The sequence below is a fragment of the Oreochromis aureus genome, linkage group 1 (genome assembly GCF_013358895.1).
Source record: "Oreochromis aureus strain Israel breed Guangdong linkage group 1, ZZ_aureus, whole genome shotgun sequence".
NCBI classification, from domain to species: domain Eukaryota; kingdom Metazoa; phylum Chordata; class Actinopteri; order Cichliformes; family Cichlidae; genus Oreochromis; species Oreochromis aureus.
In genome coordinates, this window is record NC_052942.1 from 20,267,296 (window position 1) to 20,281,952 (window position 14,657).

The window sequence follows — 14,657 nt, forward strand, 5'->3', positions numbered from 1 at the left end:
ACAATCCATGCAGACTGATAACAAAATAAAGCAACTTGTACCAAAAAAAGGAAAAATATAGGGAAAAAAGCAAGTAAGAAAAAAATCACAGAAGCGTGTCAAATAACTTTCACCCTGGCTGCAGCTGTATGTGATTTTTATCACCCACTTACACACTAAGGCGCACTAGGTTACAGCTTGGTGCATGAAAATATTCTGCTGACATGGTATAAGAGTTTTCCAAGCTCCTTGGTTATGGGAGATAAAAGAAACTCAGAAATATGTGAAAGAGAGTGAGAATAGGTACAGAAAAAATACATAAATTCAAAGAAAGCATGCATGAGTCTGTAAAATGGAAACTTTCTGTGATCTTTTATAACAGTGGACCTGAAGAGAGAAAGTGCTTAAAAAGGGAAAACTCTGAGTTAACAGTGCATCAGTGCAGGGAACTACTGAAAATCCTCACATTACATACACATTGGGAACCGAGAATAGCCTTAATATTTGCTACTGCAAGCCCTAAAACCACCGGAGCTGCACTGTTGATTCGTCCGGGAATTCTGGAAGCAATTCCTGCAAACAGTTTGATGAAGTTGTCAAGTATGGCCGATGTTTACCTGTGCTCAAGGTCACAGAATGAATGTGTCACAATATTTTGCACGCTTAGCTTCCTCAGTCCACATAATTTGTTCCCATGACAAGAGGACATTAACCTTTCCTTCAGCCAGAGTTCTTCCAGAAGGTGCATGTCAGCTGGAGGTTACACCGCAACCCATTATGTCAACGTAGTAAATTCCTCTTTTAAGGCTTTACCAGGTCTAAATTACAAAAATAAAACAGCCAAACAGTGACACTGGTGTCAGAGACGTGCTATTAGTTCAATTTTAGCCTCGCAGAAAAATACAGCAATTATCCCATACTGTTTCTGCATATCACCACGGACCACAGGGTTAAGGGGTGTAATAAAAGCAGCAGTTAAACTGTCTAGCATCAATTCCAATAAAGGCTCACCTTAGGCTATAATAACAGTCCAGAAACACATTGTGTACTGTGCAAATTACCTGAAGTTTATTTTCTTTATCATCATAAATCACAACACAAATAGAAAAACATTCAAATCAAGAAGTATTAGGATAATGAGGCTTTTTACTTGCTCGTGCATTATTCCACTAAGCTGGATATGAAACAATACAACAGCTATATTATTACAATATATCTGTAATTCATCCTAACAATTTTAGGTGAAGCAGGGCAAACATCATATGTCATCATATGAGTCTGCAGTCAGCAGGCATCAACACACAGCTGGTTACTTTCCTGGTGACCTTCTCCATCCTGAAGCCATCTTCACTTTGTTTTTTTCAGAAAGGTATTATTTTATGTATTGAAACCTAACAGCTGAGAATTGTTACATGTGGCCATAAAAGGTCTGTGTGTGCTTTTAATATATAATGTATCTGAACCGCTCCATTGCCTGTCTGAACAGGAGCATGAATTCAACACTGTTCAGCCAGCGTCACTACTTCAACTTTTATGTCAGAACCAGTGTGTTTCTATTCAGCCAAATTAAAGAAAAATGCAGCACTCTCCTAACATTTTCAGCGTGCCAATAACTGTTGGCTACAGATCACAAGTGATGCCAAGCGAGGGATGTCTTGCTCTCCAAAAGGCAGTGACTTTGCGCGCGTGCAAATGTCAGCGTGTCAACATATGTCGGAGGCCACGCATGTGTTGAATCTCCGTCTTAATAAATAGGCAGCTTTGGAGACAAGGCCTCCAAATCTGCCCCACTTAAACTGAGAGTCAGGATTATGTCTTGGTAAGTCCAACAGCTGCAGCTCAAGTTATTGTGTTGACAGCGGGCAGCAGGCACTAAAATGCCATTTGACACATACTCTAAGTGGCATGTAATTGATTTTCAAGGAAGAGTGAAGACTTACAAGACTAACAGAGGGGGCAACTGCACATTTCAGGCTGTATGAACACAACTAACCTCTGTTAGAAAGATTTGCTTTGCTGCTATCCAACAGTCGCTCATGTAAACCTGAAACTCAATGCTTTAGAAAACATAAAAACAAGTCAGTAAGTCAGTATTTTTAAAACAAAGAAGTAAATAAAGGCTTTTAAGGACCAGGTTTTAGGCATTTAGTGTCATTGCACTGTTTGTCTTTATGTGTTTATACATTTGTGTATAAACACAGTTGAATGGAATGGATCCACTCACTCCTTCTAACTGTTTAACTTTTCTGGCTGACCAAAAAAAAAAGAAATTCTATATGCTGCCATGCAAGTTACACCACTGTTTGTAATGTCAACAGGGAACTTACAACCTTGAACACAAATACGCTTGTATTCAGAATTGTCTTTTCTCAAAGTTCTGATCAACATGTTGCATCCATTTAAAATTCCCTTACAAAGATACAGTATCTTGAAAAAGGAACAAGCTGCTATGAGAGCACTCTGTTCTGAAATTGTCACTTTTAATCACAGGAACAGATACAGAGTTAGAGAAACATCAGTATTTGATAATTACTTTCTTTCTGAGCAACTGCCATAACTGATAAGAGGCTAGTTCATTTTCTCACAGATAGAACAGTAAGTCTTTAAAACTTGTTTTGTCTGACTAACCATGACCCCCACCCCTCCAAATCTTTAGTTCATTATCACATACAACAAAAAAAATATCAAACTAGCCAATCACATGCCAGCATCTCAATGCATTTAGACATGTACACATTGTCAAGACGACCTGCTGAAGTTCAAAGCGAGCAAGGTGATTTAAGTTAGTTTGAATGTGGTTATTGGTGCCAGATGGGCTGGTATGAGCATTTCAGAAGTATTTCAGAAATTGCTGGGAAAATCCAAACCAGCCATCTCTAGTGTTTACAGAGAATTTTCTAAAAAAGAGAAAATATCCAGCAAGTGGCAATCCTCTGGGCAAAAAATGCCTTGTTTATGCCAGAGGTCAGAGGGGAATGTTCCAGACTGCTTTGAGCTGATAGGAAGGCAACAGTAACTCAAATAACCACTAGTTACAACCAGGGTATGCAGAAGAGCATCAATGAATGCACAAAAGGTCAAATCTTGAAGAAGATGGGCTGAAACAACAGAAGACCACACCAGGTGCCACTTCTATCAGCTTAGGGCAGAAAGCTGAAGTTATAATTCACACAGGCTCGCCAAAATAAGGCAGTAAAAGAGTCGAAAAATGTTGCCTGGTCTGATGAGTGTTGATTTTCTGCTGTGACGTTTAGATGGAAGCGTCAGAATTTGGCATAAACAACATGAAAGCATAGATCCCTAACAGGAGATTCACATCATGGATGTGCAGCTAACAAATCTCCAGCAACTGTGTGATGCTTCCATCTGTCATGTCAATATGGAAGAAAATTCAGCAGCTTATTGAGTCAATACCATGAAGAGTTACTGTAGGAAAAGCTCTGAAGCCAAAAGCAGGTCTGACCTCATACTAAGAGGGTGTAACCAATGCAGTATAGTTTAATTTCCAGCTAATTATGTCAGTAAAGTATTTGTAAATTTTGACAGACTATCATAACTGAGAAAAAGTCTTCCTTTGTTATGCTGACAGGACAAAATCATGAGGAGATCCCATGTTTTAGAGGAAGGAAACTGATAAAGGAAAGGCGAGACACTGAAAGGAGAGAAAAAATAATTTGTTAGGAGGACTATGAAGTGAAAAAGAGCAGAGGAACGCTAAAACAGGAAAAGGTAACAGGGAAAGAAAGAAATTAAAAGTGAAGACTAAGTTTATTACAGAAAGAGGGAGAGTAGTGAGAGCTGATGAGTAGAGAACAGTGGGTGGGGTAACACAAACAAAGACTGGGCCAAGCTATACAACCGTGCGAAAAAAAATGATGATGAATGAGGAAATGTCTCAAGTCCAGTGAGCTCGGCATTGGCCTGAATAAAGGGCGTGCAGCTCACCCCCAGTCGGTGACTCTTCCCATGGTACTGCCTGTTACTGTTACATTCCAGCAGTATGAAGCTGCTCACACTGGGCAAAGAAGTGGTAACAGCAGGAGCTTCCAGAGAAACAGGCACAGGCAGGAGAGGCTGAGATGTGCCTGTCAGACAAAAGCGGCTGTAATTCAGTAAAAAAAAATCCATTGAATTAACTTCAAAAGCAAAATAAGTGGTTAGTTGCTGCGTGGTAAATGTGATTTAATGGTTCACTGATAATGAGGTAAATGCGTTTCTCCTTGTGACTGGCAGATAATACCGAGGGAAACATCAAATCTGAGTTCCATTTGGGAAAAAATATAGTTTGTGCTCTTTTTTTTAGTGTCGATTAAGCGTTTTCAAAGCCGAATGTGATACGGCAGATTAGGAGAATGAGAAGCGAACTGAGCAGCTTGCTGTGTATTCGCTCTCCTTATCGACACACATCACTTCAGCGAGAGTCTCAGCAGAGACAAAGTGCATTCAGCTGGACTCGAAAATGACTAAATATAGTCTGTGTGTGTTTGATAAGTGTTTTGACCTGTGATAACCAAAATCTCTCTGAACTCAACTGAATCATGCCCCTCCACTGCCACTTAACCCTTCCCATCCTAAGCTTATGACATCATACTGCTCCTCCAGTGAAAGGACCGTGCTACAAGAAGACACGATGGTCCAACGGAGGACGGAGAGCGGTGGAGGATGGGTAGCAAAGCTAGCACGCCAGCCAGAGAAGCGGATGAAGACACGGCAGCCACAGGGGCCGCTTCTAGCCTGGTGATGATGAGATGCGATGGGACCCGACCCTGCAGAAGCCCCAGCCAGTGTGTTAGCTGACTAATCCTCTAGCCGTCCAGTGCCAGGATCCAGACTCATCAGCTTTGGTGTTCCCTTGTCAGACTCATTTTTATAACGTCCCACTGGTCAATTCTAGCCTCTAATGCCCAACACAACAGCCCCTAATGCCAAGTGATTATGGAGTGCTGTTTTAGCACATTTGTTGCCTGAAAAGAAAGAAAGAGCCACAAGGCAATAGCCCTGGCTCTCTGTTTAGAGGACGAGCCTGATGAACTCAGCACAAAGGGGGCTGACCAAAAAAAGCTGTTCTAAGCCACCTTTCTGATGGTGGACGCTGTGGGGCCTGAGCTGGGTCAGGACTGAGTTGGGTGGCGGGCAGGGATTTACAATATCCTATCCTCCAGTATATAGCCAGTTCCTGTGAGATCATTGAACGCACACATCCGGATCCACCAGGCAAACAGAGCATTTGCATATATTTGAGTTTAAAGTTTGTAGTGACACGTGTATGGATGCCAACCTGGAAAACGGATATGTACATTTTTGTAAACAACAGGAGTGTAACAGCAAACTTAGAGGTTCTGAACTATTTGATGTGTCCTGCAATCCATATGACACCTGTGGAAACTCATAGTCTAAGAGGTGAAAGTGCGCAAGCTCAACCTGGAGCGTTCTGGTTTTTCCCTCAAATATCGACCCTTCAGAAGCAGAAAAATGTTCACACACATTTTTATTAATCCTTTACAATAAAAACAAAGCTCTGATTATATTTTTAGTGAATTTTGTAGCTTTTATTGGAGTAGGAAAAACACAGATTTTTAAGTTTTACTTAATTCTGTTTATGCTGATGTCTTGGAAAACTGGAAAATACTGAACCTATTCTTATTCTTATTCTTGTTATTATTATTATTGGGGGGTGTTTAACTGTTTTAAGATTCTCTGAAGCAGTTCTAAATTTTTTCACATAACATCCCAGATTTGTGCGTGACTCATTTGTCGGCGTGGTCTGACCACAGATTTGTGTGAATGAAGCCCATTGTTTCTAATGTTGTATGACCCCCTTAAACTCTCAAAATACACAAAATGAACTTACCCTTTTTTTAAGAGTCACATGGGAGAATTTTGGAATACGTTTTTTTTTTTTTTTGGTCCCATTTTAAAATAGAAGAAAGAAATTTAAAAAAAAATGGCAGCGTGTGTGCGTTGTTGTTGCGTTTGCTGCACCACCAACAGGGAATGTAGGCTTGCGTAGAGTTGTTATCTGCCTCTGTTTGCTTACAGCTCTTTATCACCTGGGGCCTCCCTCAGCTGAACTAGTGCCACTGGCCTAACCATGTGACATGTACAGTAAACAGCATATGGAAGCAGCACTGCCAGGATAACAACACCAGGGATCACTGAGTTAAAAAAAAATACACCTACAAAACACCACAGCCTCACTTTACCGAGCAGACAAGCCAGCTGAGTTTTGCTTTCATAGATCTGACAGGTTTTACAAATGTTTTTACATTATGCACTTTTATGCTCATTTAATATCTTGTTTGTTCTGTATCTGCTGCTTCTCCTATGCATCAGTGACAGTTATCTGCTTGCATACCTAGTACTTGCTTTGGTCCCGTTTCTATTATCTTCCTTTTATCCTCTATGTTACTTGTTAAGCACTTTGGGATACCCTTGGTTTTTAAGCGTGCTTTATAAATAAAGTTTATCATTATTATTATTATTATTATTATTAAAACAAATCTGAAAGATAGTATTATAATTACCTGCCTATTACACATTATATTAAGTCTTGAGCCAACCCCATTTCATTATATTGCACTAGGAAAATGAGAAACAGGTGGCGCAATTTATTGAAACAGGTGTAAATAAACAGCAATTCTACCACTCTTGAAAGTCAATATTTGCTATGACCACCTTCTACACAGCATGAGCTTTCTTAGGCAAACTTTCTTGTAAATCCTTTAAGTAGTCTTCAGGAATAGTTCTCCAGGCTTCTTGAAGGACATTCAAAGCTTCTCTTTGAATGCTCAGTGCCTTTTGTTCTGTTCTCTGTCAAGGGTTGTTTTCACGTCCGGGCTGTAGTGCTCCATTGTGGGTTTTTTCTAACCAGGTATGCTTTTACTGTATTAATAAAGTGTGTTTGGGATCATTGTCATCCTCAAACAAATACTGTACAGTGGATCAAAATGTGACCAAACATTTTTGAGTTCATAATTCCATGAATTTTGAAAAGATCCCAAACACCACTGGCTAAAATGCAGCCTGAACCTGGGATCTTTTCACTGAGACCATTTCTGATGAGGCTTCAGTGAACAGCATATGGATCAAGTGAAGGTCCAGATGCATCTCTGAGGTCCTGTGTCAGATCTTTGCTGGATTTTTTCCCTGTTTCTTAAGGACATGACTTTCAGATACTGTTTATCTGTTGTACATAGTTTTTTTTTAGGGCTGCCACTTCTTCTAATCTCCACTTGTCCTGCTTCACATAGTTTCTAAAATACTGCACAACAAGCTAAGTGGAGGCTTTATAAACAAAACAAAACAAAAACAACATGGTTCGGTACAAGAACTGCATGGAAAAACGCAACCAATGTCCAAAGGAAACTTTGAAAGACCTTCAGAAATCCTGGAGAACTTTTGCTCAAGACCGCTTTAAAAAAAATGGAAAGGAAATCTGGCTCCTTGGAAACAAAATAAACAGAAATTAGAGTTTGGCTCATAAATCCATGAATTTTGAAAAGATTCCAAATCTTTTCTCTAAATCAAAATTCATCAAAAAATCAAAATTTACATCACATCTCTCTACTGTGAGAGAGACGACACTTCAAATACACCAGTGTCAAAAGAAAACAATTTTAAAATTACGAAGGATTTAAAAACTACTCTGATAGGTGCTATGTGTAACTATTGAAACGTGCATATCCTTAATCACAGTGTGTGTGTGTGTGTGCGTGTGTGTGTGAGGGAACATTATGCAGACCACAGCTACAAGGCTGTGATTAGTTCTGTTGTCATGCTGTTAGTCAGTGTGTAATGTGCAGGGGCAGCAGTCCTGCGGGAAGGTCAGATTGCATGACACATTACAGGACAACAGGATTTTCTACCAGAAAGCATCTGAATCACAGCAGTTAACCTTTGCTTAGATATAAAAATGTTAAACTGTAAAAACAGCATGACTTTTTAAATACTTAGAGGAAACATCTCTTCCATTCAGTTTTATTCATCAAATGAATTTAACGTAACTCTGATTTGTTGCATGGTAAGCCTAGTCTTAAAACTATAAAAAATAAAAAATGACTATTCAACATTATGCATGCCTAAGATTGAGTGGATTTCACACAGAAATCCATTCACTGAAAGCTCACACTGACACAGTGAACTGTTTAAAGGACTGAACTGCCTGTAAGGAAAAAGTGATAAATAGTTCATTTTTCTCACATGACAAAGGAGAAAAACTGAAGAGCAGCTAAAGCTCAATATGAAACCATCACCATAAACATTTTTTTTTTTTTACTTCCCAAGGAGAAATGTGCCCTCTGCATTTACACATAAACTATAGGAGCAGAACCCAGGTTTCAACTCCTCTGCAGAGACCAGAAGGGAATTTTTACACTGTAATATTACACCTAATATGCATGGATTTGGGATAGAGGGAATCTAGAGTATTTATAGGAAACCAAGGCAAGTAGAGAGAAAGATGTTTGAAACAAGATCTTCTTGCTCTGTGTTCCAAACAAACCGACGCCTCCTCGCTGGTCAAAAACAAAAACCCAAAACATTTTAATATTACATCCATAAATTTTCTTGCTGTGCCTCTAAACAATAATCGACAGCAAGCTCCACCGTCATTTCTGCTCTCGCTTTGTTATGAACCTCTCAGAAAACACTTTGGTTTAATCCGGAATTTCTAATGTCACTGTCATTAATGTTCAAAAGCTCTGTATTTCTTGTATTTCTTCCTCTTCATTTCTAATTTACGACCATCACCAAATCCCACAACAGAGACACAAGAGCTGAAAGAGGAGTCAAATCAGTCAGAGCACAAAATACCAACAAAAACACACTCCCATTAAAACTATACTGCACGCCTTTTTGTACTTCTTGTTCAAAATATAGTGTTAAACGAGAAAATATCCTTATGTCGTGTTGCACTGAAACATTTACCTTCAAAATAACACTCTGATCCTCTTTCTCCAGAAGACCAAACGCTTGAATTAATCATACGGATATTCAAACACTCACATGCAAAACATGATGCCTCTGCCTAACCTCCCAAAATATGGCATTTGATTTTAATCTGTCCTCGTCATACCATATCAATTCGTTTCTCACGTTCACTCACCACACACATGTGCATATGTCTGCACACGCTCTGACTCCAGCTACGGTTAACCCAGAGGGATGCTTTTGCCTGCGTATGTGCCCCTCCGTATGCACGTGCAGTTTGCGAGCCAGTGCATTTGCCTGCGTGAGTGAATGTGGGGTGATCCTCAACAGTGCGCGCTGGGGACTGAGAGCAGAGCCAACCTGGTGTGACATCTATGAAAGCCGTGAGATAATCTACATGACACTGCCACTGATAGGACTGGAGATATTGATTTAAAAAGCCGAAGCTCTAAAATTAGATTCCTATGTGTTCTGATTGGGCCAGAGGCCCGCACCTCTGTGGTAACATGAGCCTATGGGCAGAGCTGTGTGTAGTGCACAAAGCTTTGATGCTGGGAACTCCTACGACTCCAGCGGTCCTGACTGAAATCAGTCTAACAACGCTGAGGCCCTCAAGCCTGACCTCCTGTTCCCTTCCTCCCTCCATCATCTCTCCCTGTGATAACAGAGACATTCCTGAGCTCGTTCCCTGCCTCGCCGCAGGCCTCTCCCTTAATTCCAGTGGAGTGTGTGGAATGTTGGACTGGAGAGTCGAGCAGCGAGGCAGCCAGAGGCGAACAGACGAGAGGAAATGAACAACATTAATAAACTCAGGTCTGTTATGGCTCCTGGTGTTAGAAGCACCTGGATGTCCACGGCAGGATGGATCAGCATAAAAGCATGCACACAAACACAGAGAAGCAGAGAGAACATCTGCTACATGAAATGCAAATCTGGAGCAAACCAATGCATATGTAGCTGTGTTGGTGGATTAACTATGTAAGTGAATCAGAGGGCTGGATTACAGGAAACTGTATGATCCTTTAAAGCATGCAGACCCAACAGATCAGGTCAATAAAATGCTGAAGAACCAGCAAGCAAGAAAATTATGACATTTTATTAATCAGTTTAATAAAATTAAACTGTTTTTCCCCCCCTAGAACATCTTTTTATTGATATACGGCACTGCTATTGCATATGCTGAAGTTAAAACGTCCACTTCTCAGATCCTTAACCTGAGTCAGTCAAACAGAAAAATCAGCAAAATGAGCAAATTCCAGAAAAGTCAGAGGCTGGTGTGTTAGAGTCTGGCCAGTTTCACTCGGTGAAGGTGTGTGTGCGTGCAGATGTGTTTGCGTGTGAGTGAATGAGAAAGCAAGAGAAAAACAGACAGATGCAGAGCAGAGAGAAAAACCCAATTGCTACTGGCCAGGTGAAAAGAGCATGTGGGCTAATAAAATAGAGTCTAAAGTGAAAAAAGATCAAAGGTAAAAGAGAAAGACATTTGGCAAATGTTATCATCTAAAAAAAGAGAAAGGGAGCTCTCTGTTCTGGATGTTAAAGTCAGAGACAGGAGAGAAAAAAAAGATGAAGGGCAAAACATCTCAGGAGGAGTGATATAGAGCTGCGAAGAGGAGTCCAACTCAGAGCATAAATCTCCTCCATGCTTGTGGAAATCAATTCTCTTCATTGGTTGCTCCTTTATTTATGGATCGCCATTAGGGACAAACCATCAGTGGCTATGATGACTAAGTTGCCGTTGCAGGGAGGTGGAGCTCGGCCGGTCGATGGGGGGGGATGAGGGGTCACCAACACATCCATCTGCCTCCCCCGGAGAATCAAATGAGCAACAACATTTCAGGTTGCACGCTAAATTTGTAACCGGTGCAGGCTGTTAGTCATCAGACTGGGACGATTACCGGATCAAAATTTCTTCACAGCCTAAAACTCTTGTCGAGTTTCTCTTTTATCTTCAAGAGCACGTCCTTTTGATTTGCTACTGACGGGAGGGGGTGTCAAAGGTAAGTGATGTTCCCCCTCCCGAGCAGGTTTGCTCGTGCCAAAGCCTGTGACTGTAAAAGTGCCCATATGCATGAAAGCAAATCTGGCTCCAACTCCGACTGACAAGAACGTAGCTCGTCACCGAAGAAGACACAATCCAAAGCGACAACATCGCAGGATGTGACGCTAAGTGTGACTGCGCCAAACAAGCAGAGGGGTTTGTGGTGCTGTGACCTTTTCTAGCACCCGCGCAACACCTCACCCCCTCCGCCCAGTTTGTCACCATCACACCCTCCCTACCTGTTATTCCTGTCCACCTGCTCAGTGTCTCGTATGCCTGTCAGTCTGCCAGCCTCCTTCGGGACTAAGGAGGCTAGCAAGCTTTATTAAAAGAAAACAAGCAGACGATATAACAAAGGATACAGGGATATGAGCACAGCTAATCCACTGGCAACATCACTGAGGCTCAGAGGGAGCGTCCACTGAACAGGAGCCAGAGATATATACTGTTTGAGGGTGCCTCTTTAAACACTGCTCCTCTGACCATGCAGAGTTTCTGAAACTGTGCACAGTCCAGTTGAACTTCAAGGCTACCAGTGGCACCAGGCACACAGCACTCAATGTTCAAAAGAAAGCTAGAGAATACTCCATGGCAGGCTTCAAGTGGAGGCGCTGACCCATGGATGATAAAAACCCTGTCAGCTGACTGATCAGTCATCCCTTCCTGCTCTCCCTTCTGCCCCCTCTCTTATTTTTAATAAAATATCTCCAGCTCCAGCTCGACACCACCTCATAAATATGAACAGCCTTGCCAGGGAGTTCAAGTCGCCCCTTACAGTTTCATGAACCAGGACAAGAACAGAACATCAGAACTTTTATACTTCACTGTTCACACATTCTTCCTCTTCAGTGCAGACGTAATGCTGATTATATTCATGCTAAAGCCAGATTCCGAGTTCATTTTTCAAATACTACTAGATAGCATGTTTAGCAAGAAGCATGTGATTAATCTGCAGATGAATCTGTGCCTGTGCCCCTCTGTTTCTCCGTTGGTACACAGATCTGTCTCTCTGCTTGGCAGCGCGATCCCCAGTAGGTCTTTCTGATATGTCGATTTCAGTTAATCAAGTTTTCTGGCATCTGCTTTGAAGGCTAACCCATGAAGTCACAGAGGGATGCACAATAGCTACAGGCTTGAAGTTTATTGCAAATTAAATATACATATTTATCCAATGTGATATTAGTGTGGTTGAATTTGGAGATAGTAGAAATTCACTGCGGCGACTCTCATTATGTCTGTTCATATGTCAGTAAAAGCAGGCTGTTTGATTCTAATTGTCTTTAGAATAACATGAAAGCTGATGACTTGCTTTTCTGACCTCTTGATCTTTGTTTTTCAATTCATCACAAACTGAATTTCAAAAATATGGTAGAGATATAATTATCTATGTAAGAGTTAAAACTGGTGTGCAGCATATGACATATATCCACTCATGGGTATATCATGCTGTCCTTTAAAATGGAGACCACTGCTGAGGAGGTCAGTAGTCCCCTCAGCAGCAGGGTTAAAGTGGTTCGTAGTGAAACTCTGCCCTCTGCAGGATTAAAGCCCTCACTGTTTTCCAGACGGGTTGATTGGAGAAGTGCTTCGGAGCCTTTTTAATTCTTTCGGTGCGGCAAAAGCACTTTTAGTGGCCACACAGGTGAATTACAGAACAGTAATGTCGGAGAAAGACTAACTTGTTACAGCCCACACTAAGCAAGCCACTTATGACAACAGGAGGAAGGAGAGAATACCACCCTACAGTCTCTATATTTTTAAAATAAGATTAATCAAATAGAAAAAAAGTGCTAAAAACAAAAATTTAAGTGTTACCACATCTTAATTGTAAAAAAAAAAAAAAAATCACTTATCCAATTAAGAGTTGGAGGGGGGCTGGATCCTGGAGAAAAGGTGGGGAACACCCCGGAAGGGTTGCCAGTCTATCACATTTTATTCCTTTCAGTTTACTTAATCGCACATCTTCTACGTGGAAAAAAAACAAAAAAAAACCAAAAACAAAAATGTAAATAACATGTCATAAGTCTTAGCTAGACATGACTTTTAACCCCAAAGGCCACCAAGGTCACCCTGCATCCCTGTGCTGCACCAGTCAGTCAGCAAACAATGCTGATTCATCTTCCTCAAATAAACAGACGTGCACACAGACACACACACACACACACAGACACACACACAGACACACACACACAGAGGAATATTCATATCCCGGTGAGGTGCCTAACATAAATACCACCATAAAGACTAGTTGCTTGCTCTTCACCTAAACCTAAATTAAATCTTAAACTTAAAAACTTTAATTCAAAAAAAGCTGAGTACGTACAAAGTGACTGTTTAAAGATGTTCACAGCCCCACAAACTCAGTATCATAAGAACTTTCACCTGTACCTGTTTTAATACTTAGGAAAGCAGCAGAAGACTCTCTGCATGCCTTTTATAAACCCACCTAAAGTGGAGACAGTTATGCAACCCCACAAAAGGTCATGCCTTAAGGACAAGCATCTTAGATAAGGATGAAATCAAACGCTCGCCAGTGATGGAGTTTGACTGTATATTAGTGAGGAGCTTAAATATAGATGAAGACCAGAATCATTCACAAAATGCAAGCATTAAACATATCAATATCAGACCTAAAATAGGTGGTCAGCTTGTGAAAACAGGCGCTATCACGGTTACTCAGCAGCCACAGAGGCCATCTCTGCCTTGTTTAATGGACTTGAGCGGAGGGGGCCATCAAAACTGTGAGCAGAGTACATCCCTCAGCAGGTAGCATCCTGAAATAGCATCCTTGATCCTAATGGTGCACAGCACAGCCCCCGGCTTCTGACGAATCCATCCTGAGAGCCCCTTTGTCCCCAAGCAAACAGTCCTCCTGAGGCACACGCATACAGTGACAAGCAGAAAGACACACACATAGTATCTCCGTCCATCCATCGGATCTGATTAACCCGTTCATTTCTCCTTGTTTTTCCCGTCCTCTGTTTGTTCGACTCAGTCGATTTAGTCCCCTCTGCAGACAGACGCCACAGAGCCAGGGTGCAGGCTGCCATCGTGACTTCCCCCGGGGGTGTCTCACTTGACAAAGTTTCAAATTTCTGGTGGTCAATTTAGTTGAGAGGGAAAATAAAAGTCAAACGTGTAATGAGAGCCCCTGAACGTGCCTGCACGGTAGGAAAGGTTAGAGAGATCTTTCGGTGTACAGCAGCATCGGGGAGGCTGACATTGCTGAAAGAGCGTAACATAGAAAGATGATAAAAAGTACTGGGACAAAAGAGACGCGATCATCTTCGCTTTAACTGATATTACAGCACACATCAGATAAGCCAGGGGTCTAAGAAGATAATAAATACTCACATTTCAAGATATGTAGTCTGCATAAAATGCTTAGACAATGCAATTAGTTTGTAAATTCTGGGGTTTTTTTTTGTTTTAATCAATTTTTAGGTAAACAAAAAAACCTGTCAAAAAGCAAGTCAAAAATATCTGTAGAAGAATGCACAATATTGTTTCTAATACGAAACATAGCTACAACTTATGACTGAGACTAAAAAATGTTTATACCACTAAATTCTACTTTTCGTCTTTTAATTTAATTCCTTATTGACTTCTGATACGTTTTATATGTAAAAAAAAGACATCCTCAAGTCTGATCATGGCTCGAAAAAGTCAAATTTTTTTTCAGGTATATGATTACACTGATGTCATTAAT

The 14,657-nt window shown here is 40.9% G+C and overlaps 1 protein-coding gene across 7 annotated transcripts in view; it reads right to left on the minus strand.

Moving 5' to 3' along the window:
- The window catches only part of tjp1a (tight junction protein 1a), a 111,406-nt gene that overhangs the window by 60,058 nt on the left and 36,691 nt on the right, over window positions 1-14,657 (minus strand). The window contains exon 1 of one of the 7 annotated variants that reach the window (XM_039610112.1): window positions 9,083-9,106. The exons of the other annotated variants lie outside the window; for them this stretch is intronic. Within the exon in view, the coding sequence (XP_039466046.1) occupies window positions 9,083-9,097 (15 nt within the window). The 5' untranslated portion in view covers window positions 9,098-9,106. Of the gene's footprint in view, window positions 1-9,082; window positions 9,107-14,657 lie in introns of those variants that run through there. 7 annotated transcript variants of the gene reach the window in all.